Source organism: Macaca mulatta, chromosome 10, assembly GCF_049350105.2.
Source record: "Macaca mulatta isolate MMU2019108-1 chromosome 10, T2T-MMU8v2.0, whole genome shotgun sequence".
Classification (NCBI taxonomy): domain Eukaryota; kingdom Metazoa; phylum Chordata; class Mammalia; order Primates; family Cercopithecidae; genus Macaca; species Macaca mulatta.
This window is the reverse complement of record NC_133415.1, coordinates 97,190,940-97,212,692: the sequence shown is the minus strand read 5'-3', so window position 1 is coordinate 97,212,692 and position 21,753 is coordinate 97,190,940. Positions and strand designations below refer to the sequence as shown.

Here is a 21,753-nt window from a genome sequence, read left to right as displayed (position 1 = left end):
GTTTGATAGAGACAGGGTTTCACCATGTTGCCCAAGCTGGTCTTGAACTCCTGGACTCAAGTGATCCACTCACTTCGGCCTCCCAAAGTGCTGGAATTACAGTTGTGAGCCACTGCACCCGGCCTACACAGCATTTTAAATGAGTGATCTGGTGCAACTTGTATCATCATGAAAAGATCCAGAAACCTATTATGAGGAGTAATGAAAGGAAGTTGCTACGGGATATGTACAGTATATCATTGAAATAAATTTTCCAGATAAGCAAAATATTTTACTTTGCTTATATAGCCAGGTATGGTAGAACTGTGAAAATGTGTCTGGTAATGACACATTACCAGATAAATACCAAATACGCATGATAAATACCAAATGGTGACCATGATCACCACTGAAAAGGGTGGCAGGGTGATGGGTCAGGAAGACGAGGGGCTTCAACTCTAAATGTAATGTTTAATTTGTCATTAAAACAAACAACAGCCAAAGAAAGCACGGTCATTTAGTAAGATTTGACAAAATTGAGTGGTGGATACATCAATGTTCATAATATTCTCTATACTTTTCTGTACATTTGTAATATTTCTTGCTTTAAAAAAAAAGGAGAAACGAGATTATTAAAAAAAGTCAACCATATTCCTACATACCAGCTACAGATAATTTGGTAGTATAATTTAAAAAAATCATATAATTTGCACAATGATAACAATTTGCACAATGACAAGCAACTGTGGGAAAAAATCTAGAAACATATATATACATGTTTTGTTTTTTTTTCTTTGAGACAGAGTCTCGCTCTGTTGCCCAGGCTGGAGTGCACTGGCATGATCTTGGCTCACTGCAACCTCCACCTCCTGGGTTGAAGCAATTCTCCTGCCTCAGCCTCCTGAGTAGCTAGGATTACAGGGGCACACAACCACGCCTGGCAAATTTTTTTTTTTGTATTTTTAGTAGAGATGGGGTTTCACCATGTTGATCAGGCTGGTCTCAAACTCCTGACCTCGTGATCCGCCTGCCTCAACCTCCCACAGTGCTGGGATTACAGGCATGAGCCACCACACCAGGCCCTAGAAACCTGTTTTTTAAAAGCAACTGGGAGTATATCTAAGATATAGCATTTCTCTGTCTGAGAGCAGGGGGAGCTTGCATAGGTGGTAATGTCCTTCTAGGGACTCTTGAAACTAATTCAGGGCCCTACACACTGAAGGTATTTCTTGGAGTGGCCAAAGCATTGTCATGTGTTAAGAACTCTGAGAAATTCTCTGACAATGAAATTTGTGCAGCTTTCTTTAATTCAGCACTTTTCAAACATCTAACAACAGAATCCTTCTTGTCTAAGGGGCCTTGCCTTAGGAAAGGCTACCCTAACAACCTCAAAGTTCCCTTCCAACTCCCACGGTCCACCATTCTAGTCTTGGCTCTGCCACTAACTTACTGTATGACTTTGGCCTAATCACCTGTCCTCTTGGGGACTCAGTTTGTTAAGTTATTAACAGCTTGTGTGACAGAGCAAGACCCTGTCTGAAAAAAAAAAAAAATCTCCCTAGCAAAAAATTTATGACTAAATCCTCTCAAATCAATCGCAACAAAGCAAAAAATTGACAAGTGACACCTAATTAAACTAAAGAGCCTCTACACCGCAAAAGAAACTATCAACAGAGTAAACACGCAACCTACAGAATGGGAGAAAATATTTGCAAACTATGCATCCAACAAAGGTCTACAAGGAACTTAATTCTACAAGGAACTAGAATCTACCAGAATCTATAAGGAACTTAAACAATTCAACAAGCAAAAACAAAGAACCCCAACAAAAAGTGGGTAGAGTACATGAACAGACACTTCTCAAAAGAAGATGTACAAGTGGCCAACAAAGATGAAAAAATGTTCAACATCACTAATCATCAGAAAAATGCAAATGAACTCACGATATATCATCTCACACTAGTCAAAATGACTATTAAGTTTCTTTTGTTGTCCCTGCCCTTGATATCTGAAGAATGGCTACCATTAAAAAGTCAAAAAATAATAATAATAATAACAGATGTTGGCAAGGCTGTGGAAAAAAGGGAACACTTACACACCATTGGTGGGAATGTAAATTAGTTCAGCCACTGTGGAAAGCTGTTTGGAGATTTCTCAAAGAACTTAAAACAGAACCACCATTCAATTTAGCAATTTCATTATTTGGTATATAACCAAAGGAAAATGAATTGTTCTACCAAAAAGACACATGCACTCATATGTTCTACACAGCACTATTCACAATAGAAAGACATCAGCCAGGCACAGTGGCTCACGCCTGTAATCCCAGCACTTTGGGAGGCCAAGGTGGGCGGATCACCTGAGGTCAGGAGTTCGAGACCAACCTGGCCAACATGGTAAAACTGTGTCTGTACTAAAAATACAAAAATTAGCCAGGCCTGGTGGCACATGCCTGTAATCCCAGCTACTTGGGAGGCTGAGACAGGAGAGTCTCTTGAACCCAGGAGGCAGAGGTTGCAGTGAGCTGAGATCACGCCACTGCGCTCCAGCCTGGGCGACAGAGTAAGACTCCAGCTCAAACAAAACAAAACAATAGAAAGGCAGGGAATCAACCTGAGTGCCTATCGACAGTGGAATGGATAATGAAAATGTGGTACATATACACTATGGAATACTATGCAGCCATAAAAGAGAACAAAACCTCAACCAAGTTCAAGGATAGTGTCAAAAAGATAAAAACTAAAAAAGCGAACAAAATCGTGTCCTTTGCCACACCGTGAATGGAGCTGGAGGACATCATCCTAAGTGAATTAACACAGAAACAAAAAACCAAATACTGCATGTTCTCACTTGTAAGAGGAAGCTAATCATTGGGTACACATGGACATCAACAGAGGAACAACAGACACTGTAGACTTCTAGAGGAAGGGCAAGGGCTAAAAAACTGCCTGTTGGGTACTATGCTCACTACTTGGGTGATGAGCTCAATCATAGCCTAAACTTCCGTGTCACACACTATACCCACGTAACAAACCTGTACATGTACCCCCTGAATCTAAATTAAAAGTTTAATTAAGGCCTGGCGCAGTGGCTCACACCTGTAATTCCAGCACTTTGGGAGGCTGAGGTGGGTGGATCACCAGAGGTCAGGAGTTTGAGACCAGCCTGGCCAACATGGTGAAACCCCACCTCTACTAAAAATACAAAAATCAGCCAGGCATGGTGGTACGTGCCTGTAGTCCCAGCTACTTGTGAGGCTTAGGTGAGAGGATGGCTTGAGCCCAGGAATTTGAGGCTGTAGTGGGTTTTGACTATGCCACTGCACTCCCGCCTGGGTGACACAGCAAACCCTGTATCTTAAAAACAAATCAAATTTACTCCAAATGCCACTTTGGGCTCTTTATGATGATAGCTGACATTTATAGAGCCTTTATGTGCAAAGCACAGTGCTAGGATATCACGTTTAACTTCTTGTTGAGGTGGAAATCAAGTCTATTCTTATCCTTATTTTACAGATGAGGAGACTGAAGATCAGAGAGGTAAAGTCACCTGTTCAAGGTCATACTGTGGATGTAGCTCTAACCCAAACCCTCCTGACTGCAGCACAAATTCTCAGCCACTACCATATTAGCCCCTTCATTTGAAGATGTCTTTGTCATTGACAAGATTCCTTTTCCTCCTGGCCCCTTAAGTCTTCAGGATTCTCTCATCTCATCCCCCCAGAGGAGCCACCACACTATCTCCTCCAAGAACAAAGTCAGAGCCTTCACTGTAGACGGACCTGTGTTCTTCCCCCAAACTCGGTCCACCTTATCTCCAGAAAAACGATATGACTCGCCCTGGAGAAGGCGGGGGAAAAAAATCCTCTCCCCACCAACTCCACCCCGCAAATTACTGGATTTGGGGTAAATTTACAGGCTGGAGACAGAAGAATGGATGTGTATTTAGCTTTCAAATTGACTATTGTTTTATGTGAATGTCTGATTAAAACAACACAATGGCTGCCAGATGGGGGCTGGGAGTGAGATTTCCCATGTGGAGAATTCTAGAAGACATGCCCGGAGTTCTGGAGCCTGGATCCTCTGGACAGACAGGTGGCCAGGCAACCAGGGTGGAGACACCAAAGATAACTGTGGGGTGGGGAGAAGACCCCAGCCCGAGAGAGATTTGACTGGGATTGGTCTACACAAGAATGGAAAATGGAGGCAGCATGAGTTAGCAGCAAGCTTGTACACTGCTATAGAATCCGAGGGACCCGGCCAGTGCTGGCCAATAGAAATAGAATGTAAGCCATAGACATGATTTAAACTTTTCTTGTAGTCGCTTAAAAACATGGTAAATCTATGAAACAGAAGATTGCTCATGCAAATAAATGAACTTCGCTTTGGTCTCAGGGATCAGGGGTCCCACACTCAAGTGCTCTCAATACCCAGAGAAGTAACTGAAATAAAAGGAACACACAGGGTGTGAGCAAAGTTCACACGTTCCTCTAAGAAAAACAATACAGCAAACATGGTGATTTCTGTTCATTAATAAGCTTCCATGTGGGGACACCAAGGAATAGTGGGGACTATGGCACGCGAATCTAAAGGAGCTCCGGGAGACTGTTGTTTCATAGGCATCAGGGTTGCTAGACCTTCACTTTTTTTAAAGGATGTGAAAGTTGGGATTTTTTTTTAATTTATTTTTTTGACAGGGTCTTGCTCTGTCACCCAGGCTCGAGTGCAGTGGTGATCTTGGCTCATGGCAATCTCCACCTCCCGGGTTCAAGAGATTCTCCTGCCCCAGCCTCTTGAGTAGCTGGGATTACAGGCGCACTCCAGCATACCTGGCTGATATCTGCATTTTTAGTAGAGATGGGATTTCCCATTGTTGGCCAAGCTGATCTAGAATTCCTGACCTCAAGTGATGTGCCCACCTCAGCCTCCCAAAGTACTGGGATTACAGGTGTGAGCCACCGGGCCCAGCCTCTAATTTTTGTATCTGTTGCAGAGATAGAATCTTGTTGTGTTCGAGACCAGCCTGGCCAACATGGTGAAACCCCATCTCTACTAAAAATACAAAAATTAGCTGGGTGGTGGCATGTGCCTGTAATCCCATCTACTCGGGAGGCTGAGGCAGGAGGAATTACTTGAACCCGGGAGGCGGAGGTTGCAGTGAGCCGAGATCGAACCATTTCACTCCAGCCTGGGCAACAAGATTGAGACTATGTCTCAAAAACAAAAAAAACAAAACAACAACAACAACAACAACAAAAACTGTTTGAAAGCTACTAATCTGCCCATGGCCTCTTAATTTACAAGTGAGAAAGCTAAGGCCTACAAATGGCAAGTACCTGAGATCCTGTGTGTGTCAAGGCTAGAGCTGGGACCACAGCCTGGGTCTCCTTGCTCCCAGCACTGAGCCTTGCAGGCAGCTGAATCCTGCAGACAGCTGAGTTTGCCTGGGAAGCTGCCCAGGAGAGCGCCCAGAACTCCCTCCAGCTTCTCTGGCTCTGCCCAGGGCAGGGCCGCCTGCTGTCTCCCTCTCTTCCACCTCCTCCGCCCTTCCTCATGCCTGTTTGAACAACTTTCTGACCTGCTCCTTCACAAACTCTCCTGGAGGTATGGCTGCCTCCACTGCTTGTCCCAGAGAATACGGAGGCGTTGGCAGCTTGGCGGCCCAGGTTCAGCCAGGCCCATGGCAGACAGTCGTCAAACAGTGGCTGTCTGGGGAGAGGGAGGCCTGTTTACCCAGGGCAAGGCCCAGGCAGAGGCTGCCGTTTTCTCCCTCCACCCCTGGCCCGTCCAGCTGCTCACCCTACTGACTCAGCTGTCCCCATCTGTATTTGCTCATTCTGCAAATATTTATGGAGTGCCTACTGTGTGCCAAGCACTGTTCTCCGTGCTGGGGATACAGCAGGAGACAAGGCAGCCTAACTCCCTGCTGTCATGGAACTTCTGTGAAGGAGACAGATGATAAACAGATCAAGGAATGCTTAATTTCAGGGCTGTAGAGGATAATGGTATTGCTAGCAAGGGATGGAGGTGGGGCAGGCTTCGATTTGGGCGTTCAAGGGAGGCTGCTCATAGAAGGAACAGCAAGAACAAAGGCCCAATGGCAGGAATGTGCTTGGTGTGACTGAAAGATTGTTAAAAGGCCAGTGTGGCTGACTGCAGTGAGCAAAGGGAGAAAGATGAGAGACTATCAGACAAAAGCCAGAGCCTGTGGGGGCCTTTTGGTCAAAGAAAAGAGCTCAGGGACGGGCGCGGTGGCTCACGGGAGGCCAAGGTGCACAAATCACTTGAAGTCAGGAGTTCGAGACCAGCCTGGCAACATGGTGAAACCCCGACTGTACGAAAAATACAAAACTTGCCAGGCATGGTGACACGTGCCTGTAATCCCAGCTTCTTGGGAGGCGGAGGTTGCAGTGAGCCAAGATCGTGCCACTGCACTCTAGCCTGGGCGACAGAGTGAGACTCTGTCTCAGAAAAAAGAAAGAAAGAAAGAAAAAGAGCTCGGGTTGTATTTGAAGGGTGACACAAAGCTGTTGGAGTTTAAGTTGGGATGTGAAACATGGCTGCACTCTGACCTTCTCTAACTCTGCCCATTCCCTTCATGACTTCCCATCCCAACTGTTTCCAGGTACATTTGAGGTTGTTTGAAATCGTGTTTAATTATTCCCTTTTCCTTTGAAATTTTCATTTATTTCTATTCCTTCGACCTCCTGGGTTCAAACAATCCCCCTACTCAGCCTCCCCAAATGCTGGGATTACAGGCATGAGCCACTGTGGCCAGCCCAATTTCTTTTTTTTTTTGAGATGGAGTTTTGCTCTTGTTGCCCAGGCTGGAATGCAATGACACAATCTCGGCTCACTGCAACCTCCGCCTCCCAAATTCAAGAGATTCTCCTGCCTCAGCCTCCAGAGTAGCTGAGATTACAGGTGCCCGCCACAATGCCCGGCTAATTTTTTCGGTATCTTCAGTAGAGACAGGATTTCACTGTGTTGGCCAGGCTGGTCTCGAACTCCTGACCTACTGATCTGCCCGCCTCAGCCTCCCAAAGTGCTGGGATTACAGGCGTGAGCCATTGTGCCCAGCCTCTTGTTTGTATTTCTAAACATCATGGTTATACTGACTTCTCAAGAAATCAAGACTTCTTGATTTTTTAGTTATAGACGTAATGTGTTAACTTGCTAGTAAGAAAGATCCTATATAACTATATCCCAATTTGGAGATAAATCAATATTTTCAGTTGCATAACCACATTACTATTATGGCTATTATTCACAGCTGACTTTGTCTGTATGTGAACCAAGGCCCTTCCATTCACTGTTTTAATTAAGCTTCACTGTAACACGGTAACATAGCTTTGGTCAGTATCATTAACAATACATACTAACATTTTACATTCAAGGAACTCTTTGCAGTTTGCAGGACACTCTTGCCTCTATCCCCTTGAGCAGCAGAGCTACCCTGAGAGGTAAATAGAACTAGCATTATTAAGCCCATTTTCAGAGGAGGATGTGGATCCCAGAATGATACAGAAAATTCTACTGATCCCAGTAGTGCCCAGTGGTTCAGATAAAACCCATCTTCCTGGCCGGGCCTGGGGGCTCACACTTGTAATCCCAACACTTTGGGAGACCGAGACAGGCGGATCACTTGAGGTCAAGAGTTCAAGACCAGCCTGGCCAACATGGCGAAACCCCATCTCTACTAAAAATACAGAAATTAGTTGGGCGTGGTGATGACGCAAACCTATAATCCCAACCACTCAGGAAGCTGAGGCACGAGAATTGTTTGAAACCAGGAGGTGGAGGTTGCAGTGTGCCAAGATCGCACCACTGCTCTCCAGCCTGGGCCACAGAGTAAGACCCTGTCTCAAAAAAAAAATATATATATATACACACACACACACACACACACACACACAACTGTCTATCTATCTCTCTATCTATGTCTCAAAAAAAAAAAAAGCCCGTTTTCCACCTAGGGAGGAAGAATTGGGGGATGCTGGACAACTGCGTGAAGGAGAGGTAAACTCTCCTCTCGTGTTTTGGGTTGATCAGTCAGTGTTGCCTTTTCTGATACAATCTTTGGTGTTGAATTCTAGCTCTGCCTTTCATGCCCTGCTTGGTTTTGAGTAAGCTATTTAATCTCTCTGAGACTTTGTTTCTCTCCTGGGAAATGGGGATGATGACAGTACCTACCTCAATAGACGGTTGTGACGATTAAAGGAGTTATTTATTTATTTATTGGAGAGACAGGGTCTCACTTTGTTGCTCAGGCTGGTCTTGAACTCCTAACCTTAAGTGAGTCTCTTGCCTCAGCCTCCCAAAGTGCTGGGATTTAAGTGTGTGCCACCATGTCTGACCAAGGAGTTAATTTTTTTTTGTTTTTTTTTTTGAGACGGAGTGTCGCTCTGTCGCCAGGCTGGAGTGCAGTAGTGCGATCTTGGCTCACTGCAACCTCCACCTCCTGGGTTCCAGCGATTCTCCTGTCTCAGCCTCCCAAGTAGCTGGGACTACAGGCATGTTTCATGCCCAGCTAATTTTTGTAATCTTAGTAGAGACGGGATTTCACCATGTTGGCCAGGATGGTCTCGATCTCTTGACCTCGTCATCCGCGCACCTCATCCTCTCAAAGTGCTGGGATTACAGGTGTTAGCCACTGTGCCCAGCCAAGGAGTTAATTTTTTTTTTTTTGAGATGGAGTTTCACTCTTGTTGCCCAGGCTGGAGTGCAATGGCGCGATCGTGGCTCACCGCAACCTCCGCCTCCCGGGTTCAAGCAATTCTCCTGCCTCAGTCTCCCGAGTAGCTGGGATTACAGGCATATGCCACCATGCCTGGCTAATTTTGTATTTTTGGTAGAGATGGGGTTTCTCCATGTTGGTCAGGCTGGTCTTGAACGCCTGACCTCAGGTGATCCGCCCACATTGGCCTCCCAAAGTGCTGGGATTACAGGTGTGAGCCACAATGCCCGGCCAGGAGTTAATTTTTATAAAGTGTTTAGAATAGTGCCTGGGCCATGGTATTATACAAGGATTTAACAGCCTAGCGCTAGAAAACAAATGAGCCGGGTCCCAGATCTGGGCCTTCTGATGCCAAGTTTAGTGTGTGACCCCCAAGGCCTAGACACTTGTATTCCTCTTCATACAATTGTTACCACTTCTGCCTATTACCTGTACTTTATTTATCTATAATTGTTTACTTGATATTTTCCTGTCTTTTGAAGACATAGATTAATTTTTAAAAGATATTTTATATTAATGCTTTAATATGCTATGTATAAATTTTTCTAACATACAATAAATGCACAAAGATTTAAAAGTGCTTGTCTGTGGACTACCTAAAATCAGCCCCTGAACTTTGTGGGTTCACCTAATACAAAGTATGCTGTTTGGTTTTTTTTTCTCTTTTTGAGACAGGGTCTCACTCTGTTGCCCAGGCTGGAGTACAGTGGCATGATCTTGGCTCACTGCAACCTCCACCTCCTGGGTTTAAGAGATTCTCCTGCCTCAGCCTCCGGAGTAGCTGGGATGACAGGTGCACACCACCATGCCCAGCTAATTTTTGAATTTTTAGTAGAGATGGGATTTCACCATGTTGGCCAGGCTGATCTTGAACTCCTGACCTCAAGGGATCCACCTATCTCAGGCTCCCAAAGTGCTGGGATTACAGGCGTGTGCCACTGCGCCCGACCCATAGGGACATTTTGAGAATTAGGAGTTAATATGTATAAAACCCCAGTTAGTACTCCATAAATTTTTGCTATTATCACAACCACAAGCACAAATCCATAAATATATGTAAATAAAACAAAAATTTCAAAAACATGTATCTTACTCTTACTACATGAAATGCTCTATGATATTTTCTATTTTATTTCACTCTTTTGTTAAAATGTGAAATTTCATAAAGTGATACATTGATGATTTGCACCTTTTTCTGTGTTGAGTGTTATACTTCAGTAAAAATAGTTTTTAAGGCCAGGTGTGGTGGCGATTTTTCTGCCTTGGCCTCCCAAAGCACTAGGATTATGTTCTGTCACCCAGGCTGGAGTGTGGTGGTATAATCTCAGCTCACTGCAACCTTCACCTCTCGGGCTCAAGCATCCTCCTGTCTCAGCCTCCCAAGTAGGTGGGACTACAGGTGTGTACCACCATGCCCAGCTAATTTTTGTGTCTTTTGTAGAGGTGGGTTTTTGCCATATTGCCCAGGCTGGTCTTGAACTCCTGGGGTCAAGTGATTCACCCACCTCAGCCTCCCAAAGTGCTGGGATTACAGGCATGAGCCACTGCGTCCGGCCAAATCTTACTTTAGTTATATCTTACTGTTTTATTCTATTTATAGGTCTAGCAAATTTTGAGAATTTCGTTTTCTCCAATATTTTATTTTGAAAAATTTCAAACTTTAACTAAAGTTTGAAAGACTACTATAGTGAGCACTGATGTATCCTTTCACCTAAATTCACCAACTGGTTGCATTCTGTCACAGTTGCTTTATTGCTATCTCTGTGTCTATCTATGCACTTTTTTATGGAAACATTTTCTCTCAAAAAACCTGTAAAGGCCAGGTGCGGTGGCTCACACCTGTAATCTCGGCATTTTGGGAGGCTGCTGCAGGAAGATCGCTTGAGGACAAGAGTAGGAGACCAGCCTATGCAACACAGCAAGACCTGTCACTACAAAAAAATAAAAATAAAATAATTAGCTAGGCATGGTGGCATGCACTTGTGGTCCCAGCTACTTGGGAGGCTTAGGTGGAAGGATTGCTTGAGCTTGGAAGGTCGAGGCTGCAGTGAACCATGGTTGTGGCTCACTCTAGCCCACGTGACAGAGCAAGACCCTGTTTCAAAACAGCAACAAAACAAAAACCGAAAAAAAAAAAGATAATTTTTTAAATACTATATTTACACTTGTTATACATATTTAACGTGTGTGTATGGAGGGATGTGTAAGCATGACCCTATTGCAGAGACAATCAACTGTGTACCAACGAATTCATGCTCCCCTTTCCGAACTTTAGAGCTAGTCCTGCCCAGCTACGGACCACATCTTCCAGACCCCTTTGCATTTGGCAAGGGCCATGTGACTAGTTCTCACCAATGGAATGTGAGTAGAAGTGAAAGTGTCTCCCTGGGCTAGGGTGACTTTAGGGGTCCCTGGATGACTATGCCACAGAGGTCAAAAAACTTCTAACCTAAAGTTTGTGTTTGCTTGTTACACAAACTAGATTGCCTGAACTAATACAACCCCAACAAATTGAATGACCAGCGGGCATGGTGGCTCACGCCTGTAATCCCAGCACTTTGGGAGGTCGAGGCAGGTGGATCACGAGGTCAGGTGTTCAAGACCAGCCTGGCCAAGATGGTGAAAGCCCGTCTCTAGTAAAAATACAAAAAGTAGCTGGGCGTGGTGGTGGGCACCTGTAATCCCAGCTACTCAGCAAGCTGAGGCAGAGAATTGCTTGAACCCAGGAGGCGGAGGTTGCAGTGAGCCAAGATCGTACCACTGCACTCCAGCCTGGGTGACAGAGCAAGACTCCATCTAGAAAAAAAAAAAGAAAAAAAAATTGCATGACCTATATTCCTGGGTTAAGATTGCAGTTTGAAACACACTGGTGTGGTCTTCTGATTTTCCAAGTAGTTTTGAACTGTGGAGACCCTCCAATAAATATTCCATTTAAAAGTCAAAACAGAGCGCCGGGTGCAGTGGCATGAGCACGTAATCCCAGGGGCTGGGAGGCTGAGGTGGGAGGATTGCTTGAGCCCAGGAATTTGAGGCTAGCCTGGGCAACATAGTGAGACCCCTGTCTCTAAAATAAAATAAAAAGAAATATACAAAAGTCAAAAAGAAGTGTCTGTGATGGAGCCAGAGGTTAAAGGGTGGGGGGAGGCTAAGCCCTAGTCCATTTGAACACGTCCCTACCCACATTACCCTCAAAGTGAACCCTGCAGCATCTTTCCTGACTCTTAGGACCCAGGGAATACTGTGTGACGACCGCTGAACAAGGTGGTTGTCATACCTCCGTTTCTCAAAAGAGGAAATGGAGGCTGGGTGCTGTGGCTCACACCTGTAATCCCAGCACTTTAGGAGGCCGAGGTAGGAGGATCACAAGAGGCCAGGAGTCCAGCCTGGCCAACATGGTGAAACCCCGTCTCTACCAAAACTACAAAAATTCATCAGGTGTGGTGGTGCGCACATGTAATCCCATCTACTTTGGAGGGTGAGGCATTAGAATTGCTTAAACCCGGGAGGTGGAGGTTGCAGTGAGCAGAGATAGAGCCACTGGGTGACATTGAGACTCTGTCTCAAAAAAAAAAAAAAAAAAAAAAAGAGGAGATGGAGAAACAGCAGGAGGACTTGAGTGAAGTCACAAACAGCCACCTAGGGTCAGGGCCAGAGCCATCGCCCAGGTCACTGATGAGGATAGGTCTGTCCCCTCCCTTTCTATGCCTCTCATCTGCCTCCTCCTCTGTGAAGGAGCCACATGGTCCCCTTGTAACATCTATGAACCAGCACCCCCAAAAGGAGACCCTGGGAATCCCAGGGCCCCAGAAGGCTCTTAACAAAGCCTTGTCCTAACTCTCCAGCCAGAGACAGTTGCATCCTGGGACCAGTTATCTATTCCTTAGTCATCTCTGTTGTTTCTACAATGATGCTAGCACCTAGTGAGCATCCAATCCTTTGCATATAGTAGGTGCACACTCTATAGGTATAATAATAATAATAGTTCAAATTCACATAGCACTTTCTATGTACTAGGCATTCAGCACTTTACAAATATTGACTTCGTTTATTTCTCACAACAACCCTATGAAGTAAATGGTATTATCATCAGCCCCATTTGACAGATGAAGAAACTGAGGCAAAAAAGATTGAGTCGGTCGGGCACAGTGGCTCAGGCCTGTAATCACTTGAATCATCAGGCGGGTAGACCACTTGAAGTCAGGAGCTCAAAACTAGCCTGGTGAACACGGTGAAACCCCATCTCTTCTAAAAATACAAAAAATTAGCCAGGCATGGTGGCAGGCACCTGTAATCTCAGCTACTCAGGAGGCTGAGGCAGGAGAATTGTTTGAACCCAGGAAGCAGAGGTTGCAGTGAGCCAGGATCGTACCGTTGCACTCCAGCTTGGGCAACAGAGCAAGACTCCGTTTCAAAAAAAAAAACGATTGAGTCATTTACTCAAGGTCACACAGCTAGTAGGTGGTAGTTTGAACCCAGGCAGCCTGACTTGAGCTGCTAACCACTATGGTACCCAGCCCCCTTGGATGTTATTATGACGTGATAACTGAAAGAATGAAGATTTGGTGTCAGAGTAGATTTTAATCACCTATTTGCTGGGTGATGCAGGGAAACGCAACTTAACAACTCTGAATCTCAATTTCTTTGTTTACAAAATGGAGGTAATACTTCCTACTTGGATGGGCTATTGCGAAAAAGGCTTAAATGGGAGAAAACATATCAAATAGCTAGCATCTTGCCCATTACATAAAAGGAAGTTAAATGAAAACAAATTTCCTTCCTTCCTTATGCTACAGGCATATGAGTCAGGAAAAACGGAAGGTGCAATTCCTTCACTTAAGCATCTCAGCAGGCTTTTTTTTTTTTTTTTTTTTTAAGACAAGTTTCCCCCTGTTGCCCAGATTGGAGTGCAGTGGTGTGACCTCGGCTCACTGCAACCTCCACCAACTGGGTTCAAGTGATTCTCCTGCCTCAGCCTCCTGAGTAGCTGGGATTACAGGCACCTGGTACCATGTCCGGCTAATGTTTGGGTTTCACCATGTTGGCCAGGCTGGTCTTGAACTCCTGACCTCAAGTGATCCACCCGCCTCAGCCTCCCAAAGTGCTGGGATTACAGGTGTGTAATCCACCATGAGCCACTGTGCCCAGTCTCAGCATGCTTTTAGGAACAAGATTAATCAATCATGAAACAACCAGACAAGTCTCGAGATACTTGCAGTAAAGGACGGAATTAATTGCAGTCAAATACAAGTAAAATCAGAGCGGTGTGGGGCCAGGCTCCAGGCCTTTTCATATGCTGTTCCCTCAGCTGGGAACACTCTTCTCCACCATCTCCTCTCCCAGCTGACTCCTGCTAAACCTAGGTTCCAGCTTAGATATCAGTCTACTCCTCCAGGGTCAAGAAGTCGGTGACCCCTTCCCCTTCTCCTAAGTCCCTCTGTATCCCATGGTGCCTTCTCTGTCCTTATCATGGCACTCTGTCTTTGGTTGCTGCTGGCTTGTCTGTCTACCCGCCAAACTGGGTACTGTTGAAGATCTGAGGCAAAGTTGTTTTTTTTTGGTTTCATTTGTTTGTTTGTTTGCTTGTTTTGTTTTGTTTTGTTTTGTTGAGACAGAGTCTGACTCTTGTCGCCCAGGCTACAGTGCAGTGGCATGATCTTGGCTCACTGCAACCTCAGCCTCCTGGGTTCAAGTGATTCTCTTGCCTCAGCCTCCCAAGTAGCTGGGATTACAGAGGCCCACCAACATGTCTGGCTAATTTTTGTATTTTTAATAGAGCCAGGGTTTCACCAGGTTGACCAGGCTGGTCTTTGACCTCAGGTGATCCACCCACCTCGGCCTCCCAAAGTGCTGGGATTACAGGCATGAGCCACCACATGAAACAGAGTTTTATCCTCCTGTGTTCCCCCAGTGCCTTACAAAATGCCTTAAATACCATAAGCCTCCAATGGAAGTTTGTTGAAGAAATGAACAAATGAACAATGAATTAATGAATACGGGAGGCTTCTGGGTGGAGGCAAAATGCACTCTGGGTATCTAGTTCCTTTGTTTACTAAATGGGACAAAGTGAGGCAGTGGTTTCCATACCTCAACTGAACTGCATACCCTAAATCACATAAGGAGCTCAAAAAATTACAGATTCTTGGAACTCACCCCAGGAGACTCTGATTCACTGGGTCTGGAGTGGAGTCCCAAAATTTGTTTTAAAAAGTTTCCTATGTGCAACCAGGGTTGTGAATCATAGGGGCTGAAGACTGAATTGAGGTAGGATGGGAAGGTGATGTGGGAGGGAGATTGGGGAAGGGCTGGAGAGAGGCCATATTTTGAGAATGAAGGGTGGGAACTGCCATAGCCTGATATTGAACACAGTCCCATAGCCAGCCAGCATCTGGGGTCCTACTCAACTTTGGGCCTATCTACCCTTCACAAGGACACAGCATATTTGTTATAGCTTCTATTACCTTTTCTCTTTCATTAGCTCATGGAATCTTCACAACAACCAAGGTTCATTTGATGGGTGAAGAAACTGAGGAACAGAGAACTGAAGCAAAGCACCATCATCACAGAGCTTCAAGGGACAGAGCCACATCACCAAACTGTCTCCGACAATGGCCTCGGATTGGTCCTCAAGCTGATGCTATTGGTCAAAGGGACTAGGCCTATATAGCTGGAAAAATTAGGCTCACCCGGCACTGAAAAACAGATATGCAGTATTGCCCTGATGGAAGATTGTTGACATCCCCTATCTCTTCACTTGTCCTGTCTAGAGCACTTGAAGGTGCTATTCCAGACCACCTCAGCTCACCCCTTCTTATCCATCCATCCATCCATCCATCCATCCACCCACCCACCATCTTTTCATCTCCCCACTCATCACATCATTTGTCCATCCATCCTTCCCCTAACCACCTACCCTTCCTACAAGGAGATTCGAGGTACTTACAGAAATGGGCAACTACCAAAGAAGCAAAATAAACAACCAAGGGAAACTTGTTGAAAGGAAAATAAGGGTAGAAAAGTCATAAGGCCAGGAGTCAGGTTAGCACACAGATATGTATGCTTAGCATCTCATCCTCACAGTTACTCAGGGGAGTCCCAGATTGGCACTGAGCAAGGTCCTGGCACTCAATGCAGAACACCACAAGAGTCACAGTCTACTCTACTCCACTGTGGTAGACACTCCCTAGAACTACCTTGTTCTCCTATAACACCCTGGGGTTATATGTGCTCCAGGGTACATTTGGCTTTCTGGAGACATTTTTCATGGGCACAACTGATGGGGAGAGATGTTACTGGCACCTAGGGAGTAGAGTAGAGGCCAGGGATGCTGCCTAACATCCTACAATGCACAGGACAGCCCCCCACCACAGAGAATCTTCCAGGCCAAAATTTCAACAGTGCTAAGGCTGAGAAACTCACTTATACCAGAGCCTCAGTTCTGTTTGAAGCAGGAGTGTGCCACACCCCAAGAGAAACATCACTGGTCTAGGCCCGTCTTGGCTTTCCCATCTCTTCCCACTACATACTTGTCTTCCCAGTTTTCCTTGAACCAGGAGGTTTCTGGGGAAGTTTTGCTTTTGGATAAAAGAAACAAGGGCACCGAGGAAAACCTCTTCTCCTCCTGCCTGCAGCTTCGGGCACATGAGTCCAGACATAACAACTGATGCTGGGACAGCCAGCTTGGGTTATAATGGGGCAAATACAAGGACCAAAGCCAATGCAGTGAGGAGGGCAGACAGGAAGGAAGGGAAGAGAGTGGGATCTGGCTGACATTGATGATCATCGCTGTAGCGCTGTTTTCAGCCCATCATTTCACTCATCCAACAAATGCTTATTGAACATTTCTTCTGTGCCAGTCACCACGTGAGACATTGTGAGACAAACAAGGCTGAACAAACTACTCAGGTCCCAGAGCTCACGGAGTTTATAGTCTGGTGGGAGAGCCAGACACCACAATTCACACCAGCAACTATCTGATCAGAGCCATGAGGAGAACCGCAAAGCCAAATCCAGTGTGCCGTGGAAGCACCGGTCCACAATTCACACCAGCAACTATCTGATCAGAGCCATGAGGAGAACCGCAAAGCCAAATCCAGTGTGCCGTGGAAGCACCGGCAGTCCAGGGAGGGCCAAGTCCGCCCAGCATCACCACACCAAAGAGCAGCTCTTTAGCGTCCTGCTAAAGCTCAAAAACATGAAACCACAACGATGATTTCTTGCGTGCTTACTCTGGACCCAGCACTGTTCTAAGCACTCATGTGTTCTTCCATTTGATCCTCATAACAGCCATGTCTCCCTCTGTCTCTAACTGAGGCTGTGCTATGTGCCATGTCCCTGACTCACCAATGCACCTCTACTATAGTCATCTTAGAAGATGATTAATGATTCCCCATTAGGGAACCCCAGAAGAAGGTTTTTTATTTTTTTGTTTGTTTGTTTTTTGTTTTGTTGTTTTGTTTTTTTGAGACAGAGTTTTGCTCTCTTGCCCAAGCTGGAGTGGCAATGGCAGTGGCATGATCTTGGCTCAATGCAAACTCCACCTCCCAGGTTCAAGTGAGTCTCATGCCTCAGCCTCCCGAGTAGCTCGAATTACAGGCGCGTGCCATCATGCCTGGCTAATTTTTGTATTTTTAGTAGAGACGGGGTTTTGCCATGTTGGCCAGGCTGGTCTCAAACTTCTAACCTCAAGTTATCTGCCTGCCTCAGGCTCCCAAAGTGCTGGGATTACAGGCATGAGCCACTGCGCCTGGCCTGGGAGAGGGGTTTGTTTCCTCGGAGCACTTGTTTCTTTTCTCAGAAAGTGAATTTTTCTTTTTTCTTTCTTTTCTTTCTTTTTTTTTTTTTTTCTGGAGCCTCCCGGCAGACTTCACTAGCTCATTTTACAGATAAAGCATGCGAGGCTCAGAGAGGGGTAATGATTTGACTCATAAGACCACACAGCTTTTTTTTTTTCTTTTTTTTTTTAAGAAAGGTGGATCTAGGATGCTAGGATGCTAACCCAGATGTATTTTATCAAAAATATCAAATCAGGGTCTTTCAGCCACTCTCACACACATACACACAGTTACATATACACTGCAGCGAATGTTCCACTGCCCCAGGACAAAAGTGCTCATTTTTTATGGATGTGCTGCAAGGTCATTGGAGTTCTCCTTTCTCTATCCAGCCATATCTGTGGCCTAGAGCAGAGGGCCAGCAACAGTTGGATTGTGTCAGGTCTCGAGTCATGATATTTTTTGTTCGTGTGTGTGTGTGTGTTTTTAAATCTTGAACCTTAGTTTTCTCTTCTGTCCTTGGAGATTACAATATTATTTATCTCAGACGGCTGTTTGGAAAATGAAACAGCTGTCTGAGAGATAATAGTAGAATATCCACTAACCCATTCATCCATCCATTCACCCACCTACCCATCGATACATGCAACCATGCTAATAACTGCTGAATGCTTGCTATATAATGAGTACGACACAGGGGCAGAGATGAAGAGAGATGAGGACACCCTACAAGGTGCAGAAACTTGGGAGACAGTGAAAGGCTGTCAGGTTATATTATTGTATCATCCTTTAAGAGACACTGTGGGGCCTTCTGTTCACCCCTAGCTTAGCCTTATGACCTGGGCTGTCCTTCTCCAGAAGCTGTCTGGCCCCTTTGAGAGACAATGTCTTCCTCTAGCCACAGGTTCAACCAAGTCATCCATTGGCATCTTTACTCTAGGTCTTAAAACTGTGGATTAAGGGTGGCCTCACCCTTTAGTTATGCTATCTCCTCTAATCTCCCCACCCTCTGGGAGATAGGTCCTGTTGTTATCTTCATTTTACAGATGAGGAAATAGGTTCAGAGAGGGGAAGTGTCTTGCCCAAGGTCACACAGCTGGTATGTGGGATGGGTTCCCAGGCTGCTGGTTTCTTCAGCCTCTGCCATTTCCAGTGCATCACATATTCCTGTTTGATGGGGGTCAAAGCAGATTCTGCCTGACTAGAGTCAGGAGATCAGGCCCTGATTCTGTCATTCACTGGCCCTCTGTCTTCAGCAAATGATGACATAAATGTTGATTACATCTTTGCAACGCGCGTGGTATCACCCTTGCTCCCCACGGCATCCACCGTGATCTTAAGATACCTCCTAATCCTGTCTCCACTTCAGAAAGAAAGCAAGAGGCACATGAATGTTGAGTCGTGCGACAGAGTCACAACTAGACCCGAAGTCTACTGGATTCCAGAGGCCAAGTTCTGTGCGGGTGTGTGATTTGAACAGGTTTATAAAATGCACCCAACTTTTAAAAATCCAAAATGCGTCCCCAAAAGATAAAACATTCTCTTGAATTTCCTTCCTCAGAAACAAACCTGTCAACAATTTCATCATGTCATTCCATGAATTTTATATGCGTGGAATGTACATGTATACGCGTGTGTACATATATACATCTATGACGTGTATGTACATGTATACATCTATATCCGTTTCACTATCAGCAACTATACAGTTCTTCAGTGTACCGTTTTCACTTAATGTAACTGAGAGGTTCTTCCTTGTCACACACAGATATGCGTTTTTTCCTTGAACAATGGGATAGCATTCCATTGTAAAGACGCCTCAAGCTTTATTTACCTGTCTTCCCTCTGCTGAGGGACATTGGGTTACTTCCAATGTGGGGCTCACCCTAAGGAGTGAGCCTGAGCCTTTCACTCCCAGTAACACACGCTTTCTTGCCCTGCATCTGAGTTTCACGCGTCCGCACAAGATATTCCCATTTTCCAGCGCTCCACGCTGCGCGGCGCTTTCTACCTCCTTCCCATTATCCAGAGCCAAAGGAGGTGCGGAGGGACCCAGGCGCCCAGGTCCCACGCCCAGCTTGACAATGCACCAGCAACGTGACCTAGGCCCAGCAAGGCTCTCCCGGTGGACCTCAATTTGCCCCGCAGCGAAGCAGGACGGTGCTTCCAAGCCCCACCCTCTGTGGGGTTTTGAAAAGACCACCGAGATGCATTCCCAGGAAGGCCTCTGGACAGACAAAATGAGCCAAGCTCCTGCCTCAGGGCTTCTGGGCCCCTCCCAGCACTTCTCGCACCAAACAGGCCATGCCCCGGCTTGAGAGCTTAGGGAAGCAGTCACGTTGCCTCCGTGGGGCTTCCTGCCCTTCCAGTGGAGTTCTAGGAGGGGCTTTGGGCCCGTAAGAAACACACGGGGAGGTGTCCCACGGCCTCCCAAAGCTGACCGCAGCCCCGCCCTGTCCAGTCTCCCCCCAGCCCCACTTACCATAAGAACTCTCCACTGGAGCCCCGAGGGGCGCGTTCACACTGACCATGGCCAAGCCCACCCAGCCGGAGACCCGGGGGCATGGAGGAGCAGGGGCCCGCTCACAGCAGCAGCAGAGCCACCAGGAGCCAGTCCACCAGGAAGGCGGTGAGTGCGGCCAGCTGCCACCACCCGGTTATCTTATTGATTCTTCTAATCACCCAAGGTGGGTGGATACGTTAAAGAGTAACCAGTCACTTAGGGAACCTGCCACTGGGGACTGTTGCTGTCTCCATGGCAATGGCGACCTGGCCAGACCTGAGGTCCACTCGGGTCCCAGTCCTGCACTCTGGGGTTAGGGGAACCCAGAGCCAGGTGTATGGGGGCATCAGCCCCCCAATTTGAGGACAGGGCCTGAGCAGAAGGGGCTGGAGAGGTGAGAGTCCAACCTGGGTTGGGTTTTATGGCTCCAAACTATGGGTGTGTCACCATGCAGGAAGTAGTGGGATAACCGAGGGAGGGGCAGGTGGAGAACTGTGTTTAGTGAGTGCCTACTGGATGCTGGGAGCTGCATACAGGCGTTATCACATTTAAATTAAACCTTTTTTTTTTTTTTTTTTTTTTTTTTTTTGAGACAGAGTCTTGCTCTGTCGCCCAGGCTGGGGTGCAGTGGCCGGATCTCAGCTCACTGCAAGCCCCGCCTCCCGGGTTTAGACCATTCTCCTGCCTCAGCCTCCCGAGTAGCTGGGACTACAGGCGCCCGCCACCTCGCCCGGCTAGTTTTTTGTATTTTTTAGTAGAGACGGGGTTTCACCGTGTTAGCCAGGATGGTCTCGATCTCCTGACCTCGTGATCCGCCCGTCTCGGCCTCCCAAAGTGCTGGGATTACAGGCTTGAGCCACCGCGCCCGGCCTAAATTAAACCTTGAGATGAAGAGACTGAAGGACAGAAATTGCATGCCTGGAGTGTCACCGCTAGTACATAGAGGTGTTATCTTGCTTTCATCTAACATATTTATTGAGCACCTACTATGTGCCAGGCCTTGTGCTAGATTCTGGTGATATGGAAATGAGCAAAGTAGATGTACCCCCAAAACTTGTGGACTAATGGAGGAGACCGACCTTAATCAGATCGTCATTCAAAGATACTGTTACAAACTGGAGGGTGATATGAGGGGTGGAGAAACATGGGTCTGCCTCCAGGCCAATGGGACAAAGTCATCCTGTCTGGTGCCTCCTCTGGTCTCCTTCCCCATTCTAAATTCAACCTGCTGCTGAAACCTGCACACCCTGTTTTAGCTCCCTTACATGTTAGACACCTACCACCTAGGTTTTTTTTTTGGAACAGCCCCATTTCTTTTGTCTCAATTTTGGATCTCACCACCTGCTTGGGGATTCTGAAATCAAGGTCATTCATCCTGTTAGAGAGAACTGAAATGAGAACAGTGAAACAAATTCTGGACTCAGAAAAATCAGAAAACTCCAGCTCTACTGTTTCCTTGCTGTATGTTTTTTGGAAAATTATTTCATTTCCTTATAGAAATACCTAGCTCATAGTTTGCCCTGCCTCTAAAATAGCTAATTGATACATTCCTATTTTCTCCTCATAGTCTCTTTTTTCAGCTTTATCAACCACTTGAGAGGGACCTTCAGCCACTATGGATGGACATGGGTTGCACTAAAATGCCCTTTCTTTTGTAAAACAACAGTGATAACAAACGTTAGATTTTGGGGCTGGGCGTGGTGGCTCATGCCTGTAATCCCAGCATTTTAGAAGGCCGAGGCGGGCAGATCACGAGGTCAGGAG

General features: G+C 46.1%; 2 protein-coding genes across 22 annotated transcripts in view; one reads left to right on the top strand and one right to left on the bottom strand.

Annotated features, from left to right (window-relative positions):
- Nucleotides 1-20,034, bottom strand: part of HNF4A (hepatocyte nuclear factor 4 alpha) — a 76,021-nt gene extending 55,987 nt beyond the window's left edge. For all 3 annotated transcript variants that reach the window (XM_077951838.1, XM_077951839.1, XM_077951837.1), the window contains exon 1: nucleotides 19,969-20,034. In XM_077951838.1, the coding sequence (XP_077807964.1) occupies nucleotides 19,969-19,971 (3 nt within the window). In that variant the 5' untranslated portion in view covers nucleotides 19,972-20,034. The remainder of the gene's footprint in view (nucleotides 1-19,968) is intronic.
- The window catches only part of LOC144329412 (uncharacterized), an 83,163-nt gene that overhangs the window by 17,362 nt on the left and 44,048 nt on the right, over nucleotides 1-21,753 (top strand). For 12 of the 19 annotated variants that reach the window (XR_013399971.1, XR_013399969.1, XR_013399968.1 and 9 more), the window contains exons 4-5: nucleotides 15,191-18,949; nucleotides 19,948-20,115. Coding sequence is in view for 4 of the 19 variants with exons in the window: in XM_077951847.1 (XP_077807973.1) it covers nucleotides 20,016-20,173 (158 nt within the window). In the remaining 15 variants the exon portion in view is untranslated. Of the gene's footprint in view, nucleotides 1-15,190; nucleotides 18,950-19,947; nucleotides 20,174-21,753 lie in introns of those variants that run through there. The other 7 variants (XR_013399974.1, XR_013399973.1, XR_013399972.1 and 4 more) reach the window with 3 other exon arrangements.